Raw genomic sequence first — 25,860 nt, 5'->3', positions numbered from 1 at the left:
AAAAAGAAGTGTTCGAGAAAATAGGTCTACATTTAGGGCAGCTAGAACTCAAGTGATCCTGATTTGAAGAGTTGTTGTTTCTCATGATTCTGGAAACACTTGTGACTTGCCAGATGCTACAGTATAAAATGAATAATGACATCTTTTAACTTCCCAGCCTCATGCATTGCAGCTACTAGCTCATGTGCTGCCCTCTACAACAGTAGGTGGCAGCAGTAGGTCATTTTGAGAAAAAAATATGTAGAAATGTAGATTCAGTAGAAAAGAGGACCCAAACTAAGGCCTGTGATACAGCTCTCCCAGGTAATTTATCCAGACCTCACCCTAATCTTTACATTTAGGGTCGCCTTAAGTCTGAAACAACTTAAAGGCACACAACAACAACAATCTTAATTAACTTGACTCTCAGCTAAAAGCAGGCCCATATTTCCCATTAAAATACTGGTAAGTTTATATTGGCTAAATGTCCTTCATTTTATTCATTCTATTGGTCTCGCATGTTTCTTTGCACTTCAAATAAGATATGTACAGTGTGAATAGGAATTCGTTCATTTTTTTTTCAAACCATATTCTGGACCCCCAACAATTGGAGGGACCGTGAACCGGCCCTCTGCTTAATAAGTTTGAGAATCCCTGAAGTAGATAGTCCAAATGGTTTTCCCAAACTACCATTAAGAGAAACAGCCTCATAGAAGACTGTCAGACATGCAACATGGCATCATTTATTTCACCTGTCATGACACTTGTACACACATAACATTCCGGGAAGGGTGGGCTTGTAAAGCATGGACAAGAGAGTTTGGAAAAATGCCTCCTCCAAAATTTTACCACTAGTAATTTTTATGAGTAGGCACATCTGCACAATCAATATATAGGTTTAGGGAAGTAAACCATTAAATATCCAAATCATGGCAAAATCCTAATCCTTTCGATACATGATCAGACTGCTGTAACTACTCAGCTGAGAGTGGTTCCTTTACTTTTCTGTTGAGATGGGTTTTCTTTAGTTTATTAGTTGATTTTTTTCAGATTCTGTGATAGATATTTGGTTACTGTTTACTTATATTCCGTACTTCCCACCTATTATTATATTTGGGTTTTAATATGCATGTCAACTTAAGTCGGGTTTTGTCCCTTGATGGTGAGCTACAACTTACTTATTTACTTAACAAATAGTCAAGAAATAACTGCAATCAAGTTTGCATCTAACAAGGAGGGGCCAACCAAAAACATTTTTTATGCCTGGCCCTTCAGCAGTCTTCCATTCATTGAAAGAGAAAATACTGAAAGATATATTGTATGTACATATGAAGAAATAAGCTGCCTTACTTCAGCTCTTGCCTCTCCTTCTGACTGTTGCACAGAAAGTTCCCAAATTGGCAGGAATAGATATGATGCTGTATATGGATCAGAAAACTTTCGTTGAATTCAAAGGCACAGGGAAATTGTTCCATAAGCTGCCAAACACATTCGATGAACTGATCGATGACAGGCGATATCTCCTTTGGGTCTCCATCTAAATTGCCATACCTAAACCAAAAAGGAAGAGGAAAAAATGAGTTCTTAGAAATGAATGAGATGGCTCTGAGGTCAGAGGTTACAGAAAGAAGCAGAAAATTGGCAAAAATCAGCTGCCCGCACTCCATCCCCTTTCCACAAATAGGTGAATACACTGTACTCGAATCTGTCCTGAGATCTACAATGAAACTTCAGGATCCAAGCCAAAAATTTTGTGTAAATCAATGCATTGAAAAATATGGGAGGTCTAGTCTGAAGCAAATGGTGTCCTTCTGGTGAGCCTACCAAATGGTGATGCCACTGAGTTTACAAGAACTCAGCATCTTTCCAAAAGCCACAGCATAGCTCGCGTCACAACAGAAAAATATTTTAGAATTATAAATGTGTCAAACCATTTACACCACAATATTATGCAAAGGTTTATGTTGGTCTTGTCGGTGTGATATAGCCGCAACTGCTATAGTCTTCTATTATCAATGCAGCTATACATTGGGAACACTCCAAGTCACTGAGGTCCCTAGTCAAAACTGTAACCCTGTCCAACACTCATTTCAGTGCCTTAAATGTTAGCCCTGCTTCTTAGTGTATCCGACCTGCTGATTCTAAAATGGCATCAGTTTCCCGCTATCCTCTCTAGTTTTTGAGGTACGTAACATATGCTATCCATCTGTTGTCATCTGCCCACCCATAGAAAACCATGATAACCATATCTAAGAAACTAGAGCTGATGCGGTCTATCCAATGCAATCTTCTGAATTAGCACCCCAAAGAATCTCACAAACATGCCTAAAACCAAGACACCAATATTTTTTTGTTGGGCTGTGTAATAATTGGTACACAGCCCAACAAATAATTGGAAGAACTGCTTTTGCAGCCAGATTAAGGAAAAAAATGAATGTACTAGAGGCCTGGGAAATATTGCCATTCATATGCTTTGGCCTAAAACTGCTGTCAACCATATTTGGTATAAGGAACGTTAAGGAATGATAGATATAGATACAGATACAGAACGGGGGATGCATGGCTCGAGAGCAGTATGTGTGAAAAAGATCTTGGAGTCCTCATGGACAACAAGATAAAAATGAGCCAACAATGTGATGCGGCGGCAAAAAAAGCCAATGGGATTTTGGCCTGCATCAATAGGAGTATAGTGTCTAAATCCAGCAAAGTCATGCTACCCCTCTATTCTGCCTCAGTTAGACCACATCTGGAATACTGTGTCCAATTCTGGGCACCACAATTGAAGGGAGATATTGACAAGCTGGAATGAGTGCAGAGGAGGGCAACTAAAATGATCAAAGGTCTGGAGAATAAGCCCTATGAGAAGCAGCATAAAGAGCTGAGCATGTTTAGCCTGAAGGAGAGAAGGCTGAGAGAAGACATGATAGCCATGTATAAGTATGTGAGAGGAAGTCATAGGGAGGAGGGAGCAAGCTTGTTTTCTGCTACCCTGGAGACTAGGATGTAGAACAATGGCTTCAAACTACAAGGAAGGAGATTCCATCTGAACATTAGGAAAAACTTCCTGACTGTGAGAGCTGTTCAGCAGTGGAACTCTCTGCCCCGGAGTATGATGGAGGCTCCTTCTTTGGAGCCTTTTAAACAGAGGCTGGATGGCCATCTGTCAGGGGTGCTTTGAATGCAGTTTTCCTGCTTCTTGGCAGGGGGTTGGACTGGATGACCCATGAAGTCTCTTCCAACTCTATGATTCTATATTTTAGGTCAAAATATGCGGAGCCAAAAGTCTTCAGCACAGAAATAACTCCTAGCATCTAAGTGCATCATTCAGACAGTATTGTTTATTTAGTGTCCACCAGCAAAAAAGTCATATTCAAGCACATTAAGCCTTACAAAATATACTTATATTAAATAATACTTACCTATGATTGAATTTATGTCCAAATGAAACCCAGTCTTTGTCAATTAATACCTAAAATATAAAATGCATGTCAGACTGACACTCCATGTTAGAAGGTACTTTGATTATTTTCTAGTATTAAAGGAAAGCTTCTTCTATGTTCATTAGGTTAATTACAGAGTACACAGCTACCAATAAGCCCCAGCAAGCACACTTACCATAAACCCCTTCATAGTTCGGTAATATGGATCCAAGAGAAGGCTTGCTACAGAGCAAACCTGAGCTGTTCGATCCCATCCATCAGAACAATGAACAAGAACACTGACGCCTTCTTCAGCTACAGCCTAAAAAGCAGAAGAGGAAGAAAGAGATAATTGTGGCAAAAAAGGAACATTTTCTTGTTTTTGTTCCTTACTCTTTCAAAGAGAAGAGAAGCTGCAAGAGGAGGCAGACCAAAATAGTCTGGAATACTGTGTCCAGTTCTAGGCACCACAATTCAAAAAGGATATTGACAAGCTAGAACGTGTCCAGAGAAGGGTGAGCAAAATGATCAAATGTTTGGAAGCCAAGCCCTATAAGGAACAGCTTAGGGAGCTGGATACGTTTATCTTGGAGAAAAGAAGGCAGAGAGGGGACATGTTATTTACTTACTTACTTACTTACTTACTTACGACATTTATACGCCACCCTCCTCACCCCGAAGGGGACTCAGAGTGGCTTATAAGGTATATATTACATACAATATATTATATTATTAGCATTAAACATTGCTATATTGCAACATACCACTATATTGTAATATTATTAGTAATATTACATGTAATAAATAGTGTTAGCCATGTTTAAATGAATATTTGAAAGGATGTCACATTACAGAGTGGGCAATAGCCTCGGGCCACTGAAGATAGTTCAACCAGCCTACTTGCTATACGTCATTTTTCTCTGCATCTTCCTGTCTCTTCCTACTGTTTAAAGAGTTTACGATTTTAGACTACAATTCCTAGAACTCATTCTGGCAGAATAGCCACTAGGACTCTAGGCACCAATTTACAGAAAAATTACCTTGCTAGTGCTCTAGCCTCAGCTGCAATATTTCTGTTTAATAAGACTATGCACCAATCTCCAGAGTCGGACATGACTGGACTTAATGTCAAGGGAAAACCTTCACCTTTGATCTGGAGTTAGACTCTGAGGTAACGCAGTGGGTTAAAGCACTGAGCTGCTGAATTTGCAAACTGAAAGGTCTCAAGTTCAAATCTGGGGAGCGGAATGAGCTCCCGCTGTTAGCCCTAGCTTCTGCCAACCTAGCAGTTCACTAACATGCAAATATGAGTAGATCAATAGGTACTGCTCTAACGGGAAAGTAACAGCACTCCATGCAGTCATGCCGGTCACATGACCTTGGAGGTGTCTATGGACAACGCTGGCTCTTCGGCTTAGAAATGGAGATGAGTACCAGCACCCAAAATCGGACATGACTAGACTTAATGTCAAGGGGAAACCTTTACCTTTACCTAACACTATGTTACAAAACCTGAAAAAATAATCTATTCTTGGTTTGAAAGTGTTATTCTTGTTTAACTGTGTAGTACTTATTTTGAAAGTAGCTGTTATACTCCAGAAACTTCATTTTTGTGGCTACCCCAAACTAAGTTGAATTGGTTGAGACTCAATGAGATATTCATTGAAAAACTATAGCAAAATGTACTGCAGGATGTCCTGCAAAAACAAAGTTTTTGCACTCTAAGAAACGTTTTCTATGTTTTTATGATAGGACCGATTAGGAAATGACATTTATAACCCAGGAACAAAAATCATGTTACATAGTGTAATCCATGTTGGTGTAAAGATAATGCATCCTGGATGTTATGGATATGATGCAATGAAGAATAGACACATGGGACATATGATACTCCAGTGGACAGCACTAGCAGAACCTGTTCACAGTTTCTTGGTTTGACATTGTCCCATAGGGAACCCGCTGTCTCTTTCTTGCCCATTTATCTGGGTCACATTCGTTCCTTGAATTCCCAAAGGGAGCAGTGAGCCAACAGCACACAACCAGTTTTCCTGGGTCAGCACATTCCCTGTTTTCTTTAAAGGCGAAGAAGTGCTGACTGTACCTTTGCGATAAAGATGCCTGCGTCCATGATTGCTTTGATGTGTTTCAGCCAGCCTGAATTCTCCAGCCCCCAGAGGAAGTCGCTCATTGAAGGAGCTCTCAGCTCGCAAACTTTGCAAAATCAGAAAAACTAATTAGCAAAATCTGAAATTTACATGACAGTTCCAATATATATCACACGAATAAAGTGTCTGTTTGCACAGCATAGTCATCACTTTTCTTGCAGGGATGTGTTGTATGTGCAAATATGCTTATCACAGATCATACAAATGTCAAATAACTCAGAAAAACAGAATGTGTCTAAATGAAATCAAGGCATACATTTAGAAAGAAAATCAAAGTTACAAGCTAAGATGTATAGTAGTCCCTTCATATTTGCAGTTCTGACTTTTGCGGATTTTATTAATCAGGGAATTGATTTAAAAAATTGTCTGTAGGAATCTCTAGGTCCTCCAGTGTCAATGTGTGGACAACTTTCTCTAGTCATGCTGAAAAACTAGATTTCTAGAAAGAACATCTCTCTAGGAATCTAGGTTGTCAAATGCAATTTTAGAGTCAGCTTCCAATACAAGTTGTGCTAGAAGACCTAGAAAATCCTAGAGAACTGCTTCCTCAGATAAAAAATAGCAATTTCTTGATTTCTTATGTTTCACTTTCATGGGGCTCCTGTTCCCCTAACCCCAGTAAATGTGGAGGGACTGACTGCATAATAAAGCCTACTTTTCAAACAAAGAGCAATCCAGAGAGGAAACGATTATGAGGGGCACAAAGGGAAGGTGGCTTATCCTCTTACCTACCAGCTTTAATTCAAGGTTCAACTATAAATGAAAATGTTCTGGAAGAAATTTTGATCCTTGAGAAATACATGAACCTATTATCATGAAAACCTCTGTATGTGGGTAGTTGCTGGCCAGATACCTTCACATACTTTTTAAAGGGCATGATCAATATTTGCCAAGAAATATATTTCATCTGCTATAATCTAAAAAGTAACAGCTCTAAAGCAATTCTTATCAGAGGACTCAAGAACATCAGTCTCAAAATCTTTTTGGTTATGGAACCCTTCCGAAGATTTTTTCCGCATGCAATCTTAAATCTGTTCCAAATTTTTCCATGGAACCCTAATCCTGTCCCAGATTTTTCCACAGGACACTAACCCTGTCCCTGATTTTTCCATGGAACCCCAACTCTGTCCTGGATTTTTCTGTGGAACCCTAACTCTGTCTCGGATTTTATTTTCCTGCTGAACCCTAGCTGTCCCTGATTTTTCCATGGAAACCCTAACTCTTTTCCTGATATTTCCACAGAACCCTAATTCTGTCTCAGATTTTTCCATAGAATCCTAACTCTGTCCCTGATTTTTTTTTTGTAAATAATATTTATTGAGAATTTAATTAAAATCATTAAAAGGAAAAAGGAAAAAGAAGAAAAAGGTTTTTTCCCATAGAACCCTAATTCTGTCCCTGATTTTTCCATGGAACTACAACTCTGTCCCTGATTTTTCCGCAGAACCCTAACTCTGTCCTTTATCCCCCCCCCCCCCCCCCCCACTAAACCCTAACTCTGTTCCTCATTTTCCATGGAACTCTTACCTTGTCCTTGATTTTTCCATGGAAACCCTAACCCTGCCCCAGATATTTTCATGGAACCCTAACTGTTACTGATTTTTCCACGGAAACCTAGCTCCGTCCCTGATTTTTCCACAGAACCTAACTCTGTCCCTAAACACTTTGAACCCCCAAAGCTCTTCCTTCTTTCATCGAGATGTTTTGAGTAATGTCGGTTTGGAAATAGTGATTCAAAATTAGTTTTTAAAGCAAGAGTACATTGGATTTCATAACCTGGCATGGACTTTTTAAAATGTTTTTTAAAAGATGTTCATGGAACCTGTATGATGCTTTTGTGGAACTCTAAAGTTCCGTGGAACACAGTTTGGGAACCATTGCTCTAGAAATTCCTGACGCTTCTACATAGGACTAGGAAAATTCCTTTCTGAAACCTCAGAAAGCCCCCGGTGGCACAGTGGGTTAAACCCCTGTGCTGGCAGGACTGAAGACCAACAGGTCGCAGGTTTTAATCTGGGGAGAGCGTGGATGAGCTCCCTCTATCTGCTCCAGCTCCCCATGCGGAGACATGAGAGAAGCCTCCCAGAAGGATGATAAAACATCAAAAACATCCGGGCATCCCTGGGCAACGTCCTTGCAGACTACAAATTCTGTCACACAAGAAGTGACTTGCAGTTTCTTAAGTCACTCCTGACACAACAACAAAAACCCCTCAGAGAACCACTACCAGGATCACCCAGTCAGCATAGCCAGTGGTTCTGAAGTTATAATAAAAAGTAACTTTTCCAAGCTGTCCGCCTGAGTTGTATTTCCAGAGCAGACCACATGGGTTTTTGTTGATGAACAGACTGCCCAAGTATAAGACTGCATCTGATGCATTTGACTTGTAAGCCCTTACTTACCTCTATGCAAACATAGTGGTTCTTTTTACCCCCTATCCAAAAAGGTCATTTTCAAAATAATATCTCACTAAACTGTCCTCGAGCTAGACACTGGTGACAGCAAAAAAATCCCTGTCAAATGATTAATGTACCCACCAGATGGGAGCGCAATCCATTAATGGTTGAATGTGACCTGGGATGCCTGCCTCCTGTTTGCAAAGCGCAGATAAAGCCAAAATAGAGCTTTACTCCCCAATCAGAATCAATATTTGCTCTCCACTTTACCAAGTAAAGTCCATAAAACCCTAAATTGCCAACCTACGTCACATATAGAGCTAGCAATACTGGCCACTGACCTGGAGGTGAATAGTGAACTCACTTAGCAAGGAATTCTATTACTAAGCAAAAGCTGTGTTAGATCCAGTGGCACTTCCAAGACCCGAGTATTATCACTGCTAAGAGTATAGAGCAGATCCATCCTTAAGCAACATGCAATGGGGGGCGTGCAGGGAGGAGTGATCAAATCAAATGCAATTTCAGTAATTCACAAGTTGACCTTGTTTATTTTTATGACTAATAAAAAAGGATGCAGAGGAGGAAAAATGAAGTGATAGAATGTTAGCCCTCTAAACTATACACATTGAAGAAAGAGGTAATGACTGATCTGATTTTTCATTTGCTTTTGACATTTCTCTCCTCTTCTCCTATAATGCTCAGATATATTGATATTTATCTTGAGCTAGTTTACAACGAGAAGGACAGGCTGACAAGATTGAGAAAGAGAATGAATTGCCAACATGTATTTTTCATGTTTTATTTCACAGATGTTTTATTTACTGTCCTAATTTTAGAGTTTTCAACAGAAAGAGGAAACCATGAAAATCTGGCTACCAGTATTTAAAAAAACCTCTAAAATTAGGACAGTAAATAAAGAACAACACTCTGAAAACAGGGGAATTCCAGACATGAAACAACCACAGCCAGCTTACACCTCCCAAAAAAAAGGTTTCCCCCAGGCAGGAATCAGCCAAGCTTTGAAGCTGTAAGGCTTCAAGGTGACTAGCTGCAATATTCACAATTGGCCCCAACAGACAAGAGTTCTTTCTCCTACCCTGGACCTTCCATAGATATATAAACCTCCCTTGCTTAGTTTCCAATATACCTCACAACCTCTGAGGATGCCTGCCATAGATGTGGGTGAAACATCAGGAGAGAATGCTTCTGGAACATGGGCATACAGCCCGGAAAATTCACAGCAACCCAGTGATTCCGGCCATGAAAACCTTCGACAACACATCTTCCTATCTTTTTTTGGGTTCTGTGCAACAATTTCCAAAGGATTTCCAAAAAATCAAAGTTTGTCTGCCTCTTAGATTACAGTGCATCAATGCAGATAGAATCATGTAGAAGAGTCCTTCCATTTTGGAGCGTTACAGGAATCTCTGGAAGCAAATTTGGAGGCACTGATCTGCGGAAACCAGTAATTACAGACCAGCTTTCTTCACTTTCAAGACATGTCAGACTCCAACTCACATCTTATCTTGTCAAGTTAAACTGGATACTCATCTGCAAGGAGCAAGTTGGAGGATGATGGAATAGCCAATGCTGTGCCACAGGAATTAATGGTCAGATATAGTTTAAGGTAGCTTCTTACATCCTTTATAAAATTGAAATCTTAGAGCCAGAGCCTTAACATGTCTGGTTTTTGAAATATTGATAGTGGTTGCTGAAATGCAGAGATACTGGTAATTTTCAAGCTTATATGAATTCAGCCCTCCAAAGAAAGCAGTTGAAACACAAGTAGTAATAAAACACAAATAATATTTTACCTTCAAGCATTTTTTGGAGGCTGCTTCTCATGACGTGGATGTTCTCAATACCAATGAACTGAAACTTGATGTTTGAGTAATTGTCCTCATTTTCGTATCCTTTTCCAGCTGCTCTGTTTGCCATTGCATTGAGCTGCAAAGGCAGAAGAGGGGAGAGGGAAGCAAGGGATTATTCTGTTATCCCATGATAATATTTATTCTGTCACGATAAGATAAAGACATTATGTGCAGTATGAAGAGAAGTAAATCACTTACCTTTGCCGCAAACCTAAACCACAAAACTGTGATAAGTAATTCTGTCCTTCATATGGCCAACAACTCCCATTTCCTCTAGCCAGTATAGTTTGTAGTGATGGGCTATGGAAGGTGGAGACAATCCATGTTTGCAGTCCCTGCTCTAAAGCTATCATTTAAATGGTTATACACAACCACAGAGAATACTGGACAAAACTGGAGTTTACTTCACAATTATTGTTGCAGTTTTAAGGCAGTTTTTAATCCACTGTTATTCAAAAAGCTCGAAGCACAATAATATTACCTCCACATTTTATTTTATGAGTTTGGTTAAGCTGATGGGCCAAATACAATAATAATAATAATAATAATAATAATAATAATAATAATAATAATGGAATGATGGAGCGGATTTCAAAACCTATTATGAAACCATGAAAAGGCTCTGTCTCTAAAGGCTATAGTCATGCCTTTACCAGTCTTGTTTGTCACTTTAGTAGAAGTGCCCATGGTGACACACATTAATATTTGCATGTGGGGATATTAAAATAAGAATGTAAATAAAAATAAAAATGTAAATAAAAATATTTAACTTCACATCTTGCTGAGCTACTTTTTGGATCAATTAAACACAACACGGTATTACTTTTAACTGCTCAGTTGATCCAGAAGAGGGCAATCTCTATTCATTGCTACCGTACATAGAAATATGCAGATTTGTTCCCAGATGTTGAAATTCTGATGATCCGTGTTGATTTGCAAAAGATATAAATGAACTCATTAAAAATCAACATTTTCTGAAAATAGGTGTCCTCAGAAAGTTCCAGACATTGAAATTTCAGCTCCTGTGCTATCAAAGTAATCAATTATGCTGTAAATAAACTCTTTCATTTCGAATGCTCTGTGTACAATGATAAATTTGCATGTAGTGATGCTGTAGAACTCAACTTAAAACACTGCTTCCCAAACACTGGTCTTCCAGGTATTTTAGACTTCAGGCCCCAGAATCCTGAGCACTGGCCAAGCTGAGGCTTTGGGGAGCTGAAGTCGAAAACATCCGGAGGACTAGTCTGGGAATTATTTTATTTTATTTGGTTATTTAATATTTAATGTTTATTTTACTTATTCTGGCTACATGACCTTGGAGGTGTCTACAGACAACGCCAGCTCTTTGGCTTAGAATTAGAGATGAGCACCAATCTTTAGGAAGAGCCTGAAGACCTGGCTGTTCCAATGTGCCTTTCCAGATAAGGAAACTCCTGGCATCATGTCCCAAATGCACTTTATTAGAGACTAGGACTGTCTGCACATTGCACCTACCTCCAAAAACCTCTACATACCTCCTGTCAAGTTCAGCACTTTTAAATTTTATCCATTACACTTGGCCCGGCCTTTAGGTTTTAAGTGCGTCATGGTGTCATTGTTTTTAGAGTTTTATTGTTTTGCTTGATGTTTTATTATTTGCTTATGAGTTTTACTGTTATATTTGTATGTTGTTGTTTTTTTGGCGGCCTTGGCCATTGTAAGCCCCATTGAGTCCTTCGGGAGATTTTGCAGGGTATAAATAAAGATAATAATAATAATAATAATAATAATAATAATAATCCCCAGAGTCAGGTACGACTGGACTTAATGTCAGGGGAAAGCCTTTACCTTTACCTTTACTTAAGTGATTTTGCCTTTACTGTTCTAATGTAGCACAAATCCTATGTAAAATCATACTACGTATTTTTGACATTAATATTGAAATCTGAAAGATATACATTTAGGGGTAAATCAATTTTTTATTTATAGTATTTATATTCCGCCCTTCTCACTCTGAAGGGGACTCAGGGAAGATCACAGAACACATATACGTCAAACATTCAATGCCATTCATACACTGACAAGACAAACTATTATACATAGGCATTGCCCATCTTCAGTATCTTGGAGGCTTGCCCAATTCCGGCCACCGGGGGGGGGGGGCTGCTGTTACTCTATCTCCTTGATTAAGAGCTTTGTTCGTAAACTTTCTCCTTGATCGAATCGCCGACATTTCTGGCATTTCCTTATGGGTGCCTTAAATACCTTCCCACTTTTAAGCAGTACCTATTTATCCACACACTTTGCTTTCAAACTGCTAGGTAGGCAGAAGCTGGACTAAGGGCCAGGAGCTCACCCCGACCCAGGCTTCGAACTGTCAGCCTTTCAACTGCCAAGATTTATTGCCAGTTGAAAGTTTGGTTACCCTATTGTGCTAAAGCCTGGCCCAGTGGTAGACTTGTAGTTCTGACTACAGTATAAAGCAGAGTTTTCCAAACATTTAATGTTGGTGATACACTTTTTTTAAATGTACATCATTTTGCAATACAGTAATTCAGTTTTACTTGTAAACCGGAGATTAAACTAACGCCTTATAAGAGATACATAAATTGTAATAATGAAATGTATGGGGACACAACATATCACACAAAAGCCTTTCATTTATATTCTTTGAACTATATGATTTTTTACCTGGGAACCGCTGTGAGTCCCCTTAGGAGATGGAGCGGTATATAAATAAAGTTTTATTTTATTATTGTTATTGTTGTTGTTGTTTCTTGTTACACCTACACACTGCAGGCAACATACTAATGTGTTGCGACACAGAGTTTGGAAAGCTCTGGTATAAAACATTTGGGAACTCACATTTAACAAATCCCTGTAGAATTCTACTACAAGTCTGGAAGTCTTTTTGATAGTGCAGTGGTTCTCAACGTGTGGGTCCCCAGATGTTTTGGGCTTCAACTCCCAGAAATCCTAACAGCTGGTAAACTGGCTGGGATTTTTGAGAGTTGTAGGCCAAAACACCTGGGGACCCACAGGTTGAGAACCACCGTGATAGTGTATCACATGTTATACATACACAAACATCTGCTACACCAATTTCAAATGTTGTCTCACTTTACACTGCAGAAGAAGTCTTTGGGGCATGTACAGTACAACCTACAAAGTTGGAGGAATCTCAGGTGTTTCCTTTCATGTATTATTTATTTATTTATTTATTTATTTATTATTTCTGGTATTTCTATCCCGTTCCTTCTCAACCCCTGAAGGGGGACTCAGGACGGCTTACGTTTGGCAGCAATTCGATGCCACTACATATAACACAATATATATATTGTGTTATAACACAATACATATAACACAATATATATCAATATAATAACAATAAGTAAAACATTAAAACAGTAAAAAAAACGTATTAATAGCCGTAACATCATTCCAGTCAATTACATATCCAATTCCATGTCCAAAGTGCTATCTATGTCTGTTGTCCAAAAGCCTGGTACCAGAACCACGACTTCAATTTCAAGAGCTGATATTGCACTGGGATACAGCAACTGTCCATATTCTAATTTTAAAAAATTGTAAATTCAAGGCTATTTATTTCAACCCAGATAACTTTGACATACTTTCACAAGCACCTTTTTCTAGCTCTTCAGAAATACGGCCGTCAATACTCTGCATTAATAATTACGCAACAGTGTATGAATTGTCTTACTTTGGGCCGTGTGTCAACAACATAGATGAAATCGCTCCCTGGATTGGCCTTTCTGATGGACTGTAGCATCTGTTCATCTTCAAGACATCGAGCGCTGAAGCCTGAGAGAGGCTGGCTGCTCCTGCATATGGATGCCTGCGAGAAAGCAAAGCAGGGACAGAAAGATTTACACTAATAAACTTAGTAGGACTAAATGGAGCTGAACCTTTGGAAAGAAGAAAGACTTCCAGAAGCTTGCCACTTGAGAGAAGTACAAGCACACCCATAGATTTGGGATAAGCAGGCCACATCCCAAGATCTAGTTTCATTCCAAGCATAAACTTCGGTTTCAAAGAAGCAGTCCTTTCACACTACACTGTGTTTTCAAGCCAAGACATATGCCAGAGGCTCTTTAAGTGGTTCTCCTTGGTGTCAATAACAATAAATATCTCTCAGGAGTCCTCCTTAGCAATACACTCTGACATTTTGTCCCTTAAACATACAGAAAGTTACAAATTACAGTATTTAAGATGTCAATGTTACACTTACATTATTCTGCTTGTAGTAATAGGAGAGTGCTGGGAAACGCCTTCTGCTGCGGAATTTAGAGCTTCCCACAATGATATGGGCAGTGGCTGATTTAGGCACATAGAGTTCAGTGGGATAAGAGTCACATATCTGCTCAAGTAAAAAGGATATAATTACATATTATTGGTTAGTTAACGGAAAGAGAACGTAGAACTACAGTAGACCGCAGGCCCCTTCTACAGTGCCATATAAAATCCAGATGATCTGCTTTGAACTGGATTATATGGCAGTGTAGACTCAGATAATCCAGTTCAAAGCAGATAATATGGATTATCTGCTTTGATAATTTTGATTATATGGCAGTGTAAAAGGGACTTCAGTTAACCATCACCCATGGAGATTGGTAGACGCAGAGTAAATGTAGTTCCCAATTGCTGCAGAGTTACTATTAGAAATAGGCCTAATATCATACCTAGAGATGGAAAGGTCTGAAAAAATAAACGCAGAAAAATGGGGGGGGGGCAATGTTTTTCCCCATTTTTTCTGTTGGGTTTTTTTACGTTTCCCCCCATTTTTCCAGGTTTTTCCCCAATTTTTCCACTTTTTTCTAGGCCTTCCTATTTTAACTATATTTCATACTATACAATGCTATAAACTCTGTACTTACTTGATATTAATATCAAAATACAGTGATTAAAAGTAAATAAAGACAAACTTAACTTGTATTATAAAAACAGCTTTGTGAACGTAGTATACCATTTTAGTTAAATGGCAGTCAGTACATTTTTCAACTTCATAAACTTCATTAACATAAATGTGTGCTGACTAAGGACGTGGTGAACTAAGTTTCAACTTACATTTCTGCTAAAAATTGATTTTATTTTAATTTTTCTTTACAGTATTCTTCTTCTATTTATTTTTTGCCAGTTGCTTGAGAGTTCTGGTTAACTAAGCATCTATTTATGTACACTTATGTGTACACGTCAGTACACATAAGTGAAAAGCACAAAGATACAATTGAACAAACCATGATTTTGTGTCCCAAGACTATTACAACCAAATTAGGCTGTTCGGATATGCAAGAAAGGCATGCAGCTGCCATCTTGCTTTATGTTGCTCTCAAGTAGTTTAGGGCACAGACTATACCTTCAAAATCAGCAACTCACTCGATAGTCTCTGTTAACATCACTGATCTGCCAGTAATTATTGGGAACCCCCATCCGATTATATTCTTCTTTCATGTTTGTCAAATTCCAGCCTTGTTCTCGCTCTTCTTTGTTTAATTTGGGGTTGAAAGAAAAACAGTACAACTCTTCATATTTCACTGGAGCAAGAGAAAAGAAACAGAAGCAGACATTATTCATCCATTTGATTTATTATTATTACACCACAGCCATCAACACTTATTTGCTCAATTGTTCCAGCTGTCACATTTTTTCACAGATTGTTTCCAAAAAAGTGAAGTTTGTAATTTGTTAGTAGGATCTTTTTTGTATGCATGATGACTATTGAAGACTTTTTAGACCAGCTCTGTATTTTGTCTGTCGAGACATTCTGACCCTGAAGTTTGTAGAAAGCCAGTCTTTTCTCAAAAGTAATCCATCTGCAAAATCAATCTAGATATTCAAAAAACATGTAATGTGAGTAGAGAAATAGGTATCACTTTGGTGGGAAAAGGCAAAGAGACGCTCCAAGCAATCTTGCCGGCCATACAACTAGCATCCTCGGCTTGAAAAAATGGAAGAGAGCACCTCCCCAGAGCCAGAGATGAAGCACCGCCTCCAGAAATCCGGAAATGAAAGGAGAAGCCTCTGCCTTTGTTTGTGTGTCTCATTTGTATATGATTGTAAAGGCATTGAATGATTGCCTATGTATGTACATTCTGTAATCTGCCCTGAGTCCCCTATGCCAGCATTTCTCAACCTGGAGGACGGGACCTCTGGAGGGGTCACGAGGGGGTGTCAGAGGGGTCACCAAGGACCATCAGAAAGCACAGTATTTTCTGTGGGTCATGGAAGTTCTGTGTAGGAAGTTTGTCCCAATTCTATCAGTGGTGGAATTCAGAATGCTCTTTGATTGTAGGTGAACTATAAATCCCAGCAACTACAACTCCTAAATATCATGTCTATTTTCCCCAAAGTCCACCAATGTTCACATATGGGCATATTGAGTATTCGTAATAAGTTTGGTCCAGATACATCATTGTTTGAGTCCACAGTGCTCTCTGGATGAAAATAATAATAATAATAATAATAATAATACTTTATATTCTGGATGGTAGTGAACTACAACTCCAAAACTCAAGGTCAATGCCCAACAAACCCTTCCAGTATTTTCTGTTACTCATGGGTGTTCTGTGAGTCAAGTTTGCTTCAGTTCCATCATTGGTGGAGTCCAGAATGCTCTTTGATTGTAGCTGAACTATAAATCCCAGCAACTACAACTCCCAAATGACAAAATCAATCCCCCCCCCAACCCCACCAATATTCAAATTTTGGTGTATTGGGTATTTGTGCAAATTTGGTCCAGTGAATGAAAATACATCCTGCATATCAGATATTTACATTACGATTCATAACAGTAGCAAAATTACAGTTATGAAGTAGCAACAAAAATAATATTATGGTTGGGGGTCACCATGAAATGAAGAACTGTATTAAGGGGTCATGGCATTAGGAAGATTGAGAAACGCTGCCCTAGGGGGAAAGGGGCAGAATATAAATAAAGTGTATTATATTATTATTATTATTATTATTATTATTATCCCAGTAACAAATCTCATGTTTACATAGTGTTATATGTCTATTAGAGAGCAGGAAAGCCAGATTATAATTTTTTCATTATTTGGTAGGATCCCATTGATCTTTTTTCACTTTAGCCATTCGTGGTCCATTTCCCTCTTAATTTTGTTTTTAAGGGTATAGTTATTATCCTGTCATTTCTTTTTTTTAAATTCTTCTCTTTTTGCTTACAGTGAAGTCTGCATAAACCTCTATGTCTAGTACCTTTCCTTTTACTATTTATATTAAAATGTATATTATTCATACATTTTTGTGTTTTTGCATATGCTTTGAATGACAACTGTCTCTTATATTTCTTTCTCTTTTTTCTACTTTTTGTGTTTTCTACTTTTTTCTCATATCTGTTTGCCACTTAACAGAGTTTCATCCCTGACATTATAATAGAAAGGAACATTCCAATGGGATTTTGGCCTGCATCAATATGAGCATAGTGTCTAGATCTAGCGAAGTAATGCTACCCCTCTATTCTGCCTTGGTCAGACCACACCTGGAAAACTGTGTCCAATTCTGGGCACCACAGTTGAAGGGAGATGTTAACAAGCTGGAATGTGTCCAAAGGAAGGCAACTAACATGAACAAGGATCTGGAGAACAAGCACTATGAGGAGTGGCTTAAAGAGCTGGACATGTTTAGCCTTCAGAAGAGAAGGCTGAGAGGAGACATGATGGCCATGTATAAGTATGTGAGGGAAAGTCATAGGAAGGAGGAAGCAAGCTTGCTTTCTGCAGCCCTGGAGACTAGGATATGGAACAACGGCTTCAAACCACAAGAAAAGGGATTCCACCTGAACATTAGGAAGAACTTCCTAACTGTGAGAGCTGCTCAGCAGTGGAACTCTCTGCCCTGGACTGTGGTGGAGGCTCCTTCTTTGGAGGCTTTTAAGCAGAAGCTGGATGGCCATCTGTCAGGGGTGCTTTGAATGTGATTTTCCTGTTTTATGGCAGGGGGGTCGGACTGGAAGGTCCACAAGGTGTCTTCCAACTCTATGATTCTATGGTAGGATAACATGGCTGAATGGGACAAGGAAGAGTCAATCTCCAAATAAATACCTATAAAATGTGAACAGGAAGAAACCAATAAGGGGATATTGTGGATCTAGGCTTATCTAGGGCTGTAAGTCTTTAGAAAAGTGGGATGGGGTAATTTGAATCTGTGCATGTTGTGAAAGAAGGCCATGAACTGCCTGTTCTTCTTTATCCAGGCTGACTTTGTCAAACACGTTTTATAACCTGTGAACAGGAAGAAGCTTTGCATCTTGCACTTTGTAACTGCAATGCTGATAAAACATTCCATTAACACACATTTGTCCTAATTTAATTTAGCTGGAAGAATTTCCAGCCGGTGAAGTTGTAGCGGGTGTAATTGATGGTTTTATCCCATGTTTTGGACAATGGTGATTTCCATTCCAGTCTTTCTGCTACAGATTTTTTTTGGTAGGCTAAATATAACAATTGTATATAAGCAAATGAGAGAGTGGATGTACAATTGTACCTTGACAATAGACAGAGAGAGTCTGAGCACAAGTGAAGTCTAAACTCTAGAAAAAGTTTGAACATTTTCTTTCTTAATTTTGTTTTTGCAGAATATCCTGCAGCACATTTTGCTATAGTTTTTCAATGAATATTTCATAGAGTCTCAACACAGTTTGTAGTAGAGATGTGTGCAAAATTCGTTCCTACTGTTTCTACAGTTTGTTTCACGTCTTCCATTTCTTCGGAAACACAAAACGGAAAACTCCCTCCCCACACAAAAGCTGCTCGACACAAAAGCCTGCTTCTATGTGCATCTAAACATGCCTCCTTGCTTTGGAAAGTGTGGCATGTTTGGCGGGGCGTGCAGACACGCAGGCACGGAGCTCAACTGCAGGCATGCTTCAGGCCTGCCTGCATGCCCTGCCATACACGGAGTCTCAGAGAGTGTGGTGGGTCATGTGTAGCGGGCACGCATGCAGGCTTGGATCACACCTGCAACTTATCGCCTCTTGGCTGCAGGCACTGCCAGGCGTGAGGCCTGCACGCATTGCCACCAATGCACTCTTTTTACAAGGAAAGTGTGTGTATGTGTGGCGTGCAGGCAGGCCCAGAAAGTGTGCACGCCTGCTAGTGCCTATAGCCGAGCGCCTCTTACTCTAGAGTAGAAACAGCAGGTATCAGGTAATAAGAACGTACACCGGGAAAGGGAGATGGTGGGAAGCTCCCCCCCTCGCCTATGGTCTGATTTTCGGGGTTCCAAACTGAAAGAACCGAAAACAACCCTCCCGATTTCAGGAGGCTCACAAAAAAACAGATCAGGTCCCCAACAAAACCCAGGACATAAAACGGGGCAAGGTTTACCCCCAAATGCACTAATTTAAATTTAAATTTTAAATTTTTATTTTTTAAAATATTTTTTAATTTTTTAATTATTGCATTTGGCCCAGCCATTGGTTTTTAAATGCGTCGTGTTATTGTTATTGTTTTTGCTTATTTTGCTATGAGTTTTGTATTGTTTTTGTATTATTGCTGTTATTGTTATTGTTGTGTTGTGGGCTCGGCCTCATGTAAGCCGCACCAAGCCCCTCGAGAGATGGTAGTGGGGTACAAATAAAGTCTTATTATTATTATTATTACTACTATTATTACTATTATTATTATTATTATTATTATTATTATTATTTGTAGTTTTCTGGAGTATAACAACTACTTTCAAAGTATGTAACACACAATTAAATAACATTTTCAAACCAGGAACAGAATGAGATAGGAAAGGACTCCTCTGAAAGAAAGTAAATGGGAATTGCGTGCTTTCCATATTAAGTGAAACAGAGGTCGAACTACTCAGACAGCTTCAAGTCAATCAGCAGCATTCCACCACAAGGTGGAACCTCCTTGACTTCTAAAAGTATCTACAAGAAATGTCTCAATGAGATAAATCATCTGTTTCTATTTATGTTACACCTTCTTGACTTTCATTCCATACCTGGACGTGCCAGACGTATTAAAGAGATATAAACATCATGGCAATCTCTTTCCTGGGGCATAACAAACTGAATGTTTTGGAAATTCTTGCAACGAATCAGCAATGGGCAACCGGTGGCTGTTGTAGCCTGTTTCTCAATAGAGGAGATCTGACTGTGAAGAATCTGTAAAGAATGAAGAGGAGAAAAGACATGAAGAAGAGCAACAAAGGATATGCTGCAGCAAAAGAATCAGCTCAATCCACTTGTTCCATGTTCATTAATTAATGCAAAGCTCGCAATGACAAGAGTCAGCAAAGTGTCAGAGCATAAAGCATGAGTGCCGCAGATTTCTGAATTGATAACGTGAAGAAATGATTTCTCATCCATGGAGAAATCATTTCTCCTGAGTTACATAGCTCATGGAAAAAGAGCTCCTTGTGATGAAGAGAAAATGGTCATTATTTAACTACATTTCTCCCTAAACAGCAATTTTACATTTTGGTCACATGTCTATTGTATGCTGAAGCCTTCTTTGGATTTGTTTTCATTGGATTTGATTTTGCTATATTGTTCTTCGTGGGAAAACACAAATAATTCCTTTAAAACATTGGACATCATTTATGCCAGGGGGAGAACCTGCGACCCAGTTCTATGACTAAATTTTTTTACTAAGTTTATGCTGATTCCTTTTGTGAGCCAGACTGGGTTCCACTCAAAACGAATAGCAACATGTTAAATATAAGTAAGTGCAATTGGCCCCCTATACTCATGAATTCTGCATCCACAAATTCTCCCCACCCCCACCCCTTGTAGTTATCTTATGAAACACCCTTTTGGAATGATTTAGTTTGGAGAAGTTTGAGTTAATTTTATATATACGGTTGGCTCACCGTATACACAGATTCTGTGCCCATAGATTGAACCATCCATGGCTTGAAAATATTTCCCCTCCATAAAGAAACTAGGGTACTGTTCCATTATTTGAGTGGAGGCCACTAGTGGCACTAGAAAGTGAAGGGTAGTCCATTTTATGGGGGGGGGGAGTTGAAGGAGGAAAACCACTGGTTGCTCTCCCTCCCCACTTCCCATTTCATAAATAAGAGTTGTTTCCACGACGGCAACATGTTTGGGGGGAATAATAGGAAAACAGGAGAAAATAGTTTTACTCCTTCAACCCACCCATCACCCCCATAATATGGACTATCCTTCTCTCTCTCTAACATCCCCTCGTGGTCTCCACCAGGATAATGAAACAGTACTGAAACTGCGACTTAGATACATTTATGGTGGGAATGTGATTTTTTTTTCAAAAATGGGGGAAAGTCTTTGTTGAAATTAATGACATATTATCCATTAATCTGCCAAAAAAAAATCAAATAGAGGAATTCTACTAAATTTTGGAGATGTAAAATTAAAATGGCAAAAGAATCAATAAAAACTTTTGTTACTGCTCTAAGATTAATTATAGGCAAAAATGGAAGTAAAATTATGAATACCAAATTGATGATTGGTACAAAGAGGTGCGGAATATCGTAATAAATGATAAAATGACATGTGAAATAAAATGCAAAAAGGGACTAACAAAAAATAAATGGTTTTGAGGCAGTATGGGGTGAATTCTTAGAATATATATTTCTCAAAGAAAAAGGAATAAAACCAAATCAACATATATTAGTATTCTGGAGAAGAGGTGCATATAAGCACCATGAATATTAAGGATAAATACATGTCCCATGGGTGGTGAATGCCCACAGAGATCAAATGTATAAAAATATACAACTAATTGTTTAACCGATTTATTGTATGCTTTGTGTTAATGTTAGTTGTGTGTAAGTTGTATAATTCATTTATTATGAATAAATAATAATAATTTGAAATGGAAAGTTCTGAAGATACGCTGCTTTAGTGTTTGCTAGCTTTTAATCTACATATTCACGTTCTAAGCACGCATTCTGGAAGGTTCCCTAAGGGGAGAAGCAAAATGAAACAGCAGAGAGTGGGACCTAAATGTGTTCCAGCAACTCTGTCTTCCCAAACAGTTAAACATGGGAAGGTAATTTGTATGGTGATAATCGGTGGAAGGGAAGAAAAGACACATCATGCTTTCTACAAGCACAAATTCGCCTTTCAAACATTGGGTGTACAATTTAAAGAATTGAGAGAGGGGAAATGTTCAGCTAAAAAAACACAGGAAAAGTTAGAGTCTTATCTTATAATGTTCCAATGCAGAGTATGGATTGGGAAGAATAGGCAACTTTGTTTCTTATGGATGTTTAATATAAAAGTAAGCTCTTGGTGTCCGCTGATGTTTGGTTCAGGATCCAGATACCAAAATGTTTGGATACTCCAGTCCCCACTACATGTGGTTTGTAGAAACTGTGGATCTGGATGGCTGACTGCATCCAGTCAGTGATCATGCTCACTGAAATGTATGGAAGTTGATACTAAAAACATCTCTATCTTTACAAGATTTTCATAGCAGCAATATGACGTACCCATGTTTCCTTACGAGCATCGGATTCGTTTTCCACAAAGATGACATGTGTGGCTGTTAAGTACAGAGTCCCTGGCGCAGCTCTTTTGGATGAAATACCATCAATTAAGCGGACATTTTCCACCTAAAATAAATAAAGGAGGAGGATATTACCATGATGTTCAATATTTGTTTTTGAAATACATACAAGTAGAATGGCATCCTACAAGTCAAGCACATATGCTGTCATAACTCACTTTTATGGCTGTTGTGTGAAGTCAGGGTTCTGCTCCAACCATGCAACGATATTTTTTTATTATTTATTATTATTTTAAACATTTATATTCCACCTTTTCCCCAGTAATGGGACTCAAGGTGGTTTACAAATGATTATACACACACACACAAATGTTGTTTTCAAAAATTAAATCATCTGATTAAATCAATTTAATATTCATTGCAAAGTAATTATTTTGGAAAACAAAACAAAACAAAACTACAAAACAGCACACTTTTAAAAGCCCATCACAACCAATTCCTAGAAGTGTGATAAAATATGAAAGTTTTCACTTCTTCACAAGAAAGCAAGGCGGGAGCCAATATAGGGTGCATCTATACCAAGGGTCCTCAAATTATGGCCCACAGGCCATATCAGGCCCACCAGTCATTTCCCCATCCCCTGACCTAAACTTTAGACTTTCTGTTACCACAATTTGTGCCCCACCACCATCACCCTCTTCTTCCTCCTCCTTATCTCTCCTTTCCTTTCCTCCATCTCCCTCCAAAACAGAGGGATCTCTGCACCCCTTCTTGCTCCTTAGCTTTCTTTTCCTTTCCTTTGTCTATCTTCCTCCAAAACGTAGAAGTCCACCGCACCCCCTTCTTGTTCCCTCCAAAACAGAGGAAAGGAAAAGAGGAGAAAGAAAGAAAGAAAGAAAGAAAGAAAGAAAGAAGAAAAATGATAAGGAAAAGAAGGGAAGGAAAAAAGAAAGGTAGGTAGGTAGGTAGGAAACAGAGAGGGAAATAATTCAGAAAGCGTAGTGTAGGAAAAGGAAAACACAATGGACTAACTCAGACCATTTTCATGATAAAATTAATAAAATAAAAGTTGAAATGGAGGTATAACTGTTCCCGGAGGAAGAGGGTGAGGGCAGGGGGAGAGACAGATGTAAGTAGTAGATAAGTACAGAATTGGAAAGGATAAGAAAACAAGCTATACCAGAACAGTATGAGTATCTATGGAAAAAATTATTATTGTCTCTTTTCATTATTCCTGTAACGTAATTTTGAAATGATATGATCCTCTTATACAACCTAATGCTTTTTTAAAAATTAAACAAGAAAGCATAGTGTAGTGGTTCGAATTTAGGGCGGTGGCTCTGAATGCACTAGGTGACTAGGAAAGTCACTCTCTCAGCCTCAGATGAAGGCAAAGGCAAATCCCTTTTGAATAAATCTTGGCATGATAACTTTGTGACAGGGTTGCCTTAGAGTCACCCTAAGTCTGAAACGACTTGAACTGGCTCTCTGCTTTAAAAGTTTGAGGACTCCTGGTCTATACAGTAGGTGACATTGACAGTGACACTACTTTTACCACCGTTTAATCCAGTGGTTCTCAACCTGTGGGTTCCCAGGTCTTTTGGCCTACAACTCCCAGAAACTCCAGCCAATTTACCAACTGTTAGGATTTCTGGGAGTTGAAGGCCAAAACAGGTTGAGAACCACTGGTTTAATCCTATGGAATCTTGGGAGCCATAGCTGTTAAAGTGTTGTCAAACTGCATTAATTCCAAAGTGTAGGTGCACCCATGAAAATGACTTCCAAAGTCTGGGAGCAGTCGCCACTTTTCCACACCAAAAGGACCTGAGAAATTATTTGGAAGTTAGAGAAGGTCTTCCCTCAATGGTCTCTAGCTCATACATCCCAAGAAATAAAACAGCTGGAAAGTACTAATTTCCAGCTGATTTCTAATTTTTCAACATTGAAAAGATTACAGAGTACATTTTTTCCCAGTTTCAATCCACATTGCTATCTGAACAAGTTAAAATTATCTTTCGGATTTAGTTAACCCAATACAGCTACAGTATTTCTGTGAAATCTGTTTTGTCCTTTTTCATCACAAAGAATTTATTTTAGGAAACAATGAGTTAAGACTGGAACACCATGACTTGACCCGATTGCTAAATAAAAGTCATACTTCGCTGATTTCTTGGCTAGATAATGCCTGACCTATGTCAAGAACTGGCTAAACAAGCAAAACGTTAAACTGCCTTCATGGCGCAGATTTCCTAGCAAACTTGGCCTCCTATTTTTGTGCATCTCACATTATTCCCAGTGGAGAAATGAACTGGGCTGCGTAAGCTCTGAACTCACCCTTAAGGTGGCTTACTGCCAGGTCAAAGTACGCAGGCCAACTGGAGTTTCACTGAGAATAAATAATTCTTTCATTTAACCATTCTATCTTAGTTAACAAAGCTTGGGAAAGCCCTCTATTAGAGAACAGATTCAAAAGTGGTCTAGCTAGAGATGAAAATGGGAAAAACACAGCCTGGAAATGAACTAAACAGCAGGACATGATAACTGTTGATGCTGTCTGAGAAATTCTGAAATTTGTAATACAAAACAGGAAAAGTTTTCCAAGCTTTGTTATCACAGGACTGTTAAATTAAAGAATTCCCAGCCAATTATATTTGAATATATTCCCATATTAACACACATTAACTAAAGGAATCTTTCTGAGATGCAAAGCAAAAGGCAACTTGCAGTTTAATACACAAAATCTCATTATCAAAAGGGAAGTGTATGTGTTGGTATGTTTTATATCTTGTTTTTTTTTTCCAGGATAGCATCCAGTCATTTACGATATAAATTAAAACAACATAATGAAAACAATATACAACAAGCCTGTGTATTGCTTGAGAGATCTGGTCTAGGATCCTCTCTATAATATGATTTAGGACCTCATCACATTGAGAAATCTCCCCATCTTAGGACACTTCAGCCTCTTTTCAACCATGGAGAGGCACGGAGCTCATCACATGACTTTAAACTACTTCTGGCCATCATGCATAGCCCTCCTTGGTTGCAAAGAAGCAGAAATATCCTGAAAGAAGGGAACTCTGAACACGGCCAGTAATCATGTTCAGAGCTCCTAGTGTGTCAAATATGTGGAAAGGGAAGTGTCTAACGCCCTCCCGCTTGGTGGTATTTGATGGGCAATATTTGGGGGGGGGTGTCTTAAGAGCGGGTCTTGGGAAGGAAAGAATCCCTTGGAAGTGGTGTCTTAAGAATTATGCCTTGGTTGAGCTAGAGGTGGAAGGAGGCAGAAGATTTTCCCTTTTAAAAAAAGTAAGATGGAAAGGGCGGATAAAAGGCTTCCCATGTGATGATTCAGAACCCGGGCAACAATGGGGAAAAATCGAAGAGGCAAACACGTGTGATGGGAAGATAGAACTTGAAATGGGACAATTGGCAATTGAAAAGGATGATTGCTTTCACCAAACATAAAAAAACCCCACAGTTCTCAACATCCATGTGATGAGGTCCTTTTACATATAATCTGGATCCCTATTTAGAAGTGTGCATTGTCCTCCGCATAAACCTTTTTG

General features: G+C 38.8%; 1 protein-coding gene across 1 annotated transcript in view; it reads right to left on the bottom strand.

Annotated features, from left to right (window-relative positions):
• The window catches only part of MTMR7 (myotubularin related protein 7), a 58,918-nt gene that overhangs the window by 16,188 nt on the left and 16,870 nt on the right, over window positions 1-25,860 (bottom strand). Inside the window, exons 2-11 of the mRNA XM_060778579.2 lie at window positions 22,275-22,397; window positions 19,800-19,962; window positions 15,207-15,364; window positions 14,062-14,190; window positions 13,534-13,668; window positions 9,774-9,906; window positions 5,500-5,609; window positions 3,595-3,720; window positions 3,399-3,448; window positions 1,330-1,530 (exon numbers count right to left, since the gene is read on the bottom strand). Coding sequence (XP_060634562.2) covers window positions 1,330-1,530; window positions 3,399-3,448; window positions 3,595-3,720; window positions 5,500-5,609; window positions 9,774-9,906; window positions 13,534-13,668; window positions 14,062-14,190; window positions 15,207-15,364; window positions 19,800-19,962; window positions 22,275-22,397 — 1,328 coding nt within the window. The remainder of the gene's footprint in view (window positions 1-1,329; window positions 1,531-3,398; window positions 3,449-3,594; window positions 3,721-5,499; window positions 5,610-9,773; window positions 9,907-13,533; window positions 13,669-14,061; window positions 14,191-15,206; window positions 15,365-19,799; window positions 19,963-22,274; window positions 22,398-25,860) is intronic.

The sequence above is a fragment of the Anolis sagrei genome, chromosome 5 (genome assembly GCF_037176765.1).
Source record: "Anolis sagrei isolate rAnoSag1 chromosome 5, rAnoSag1.mat, whole genome shotgun sequence".
Taxonomy (NCBI): domain Eukaryota; kingdom Metazoa; phylum Chordata; class Lepidosauria; order Squamata; family Dactyloidae; genus Anolis; species Anolis sagrei.
This window is presented reverse-complemented; position numbering and strand designations above follow the sequence as displayed.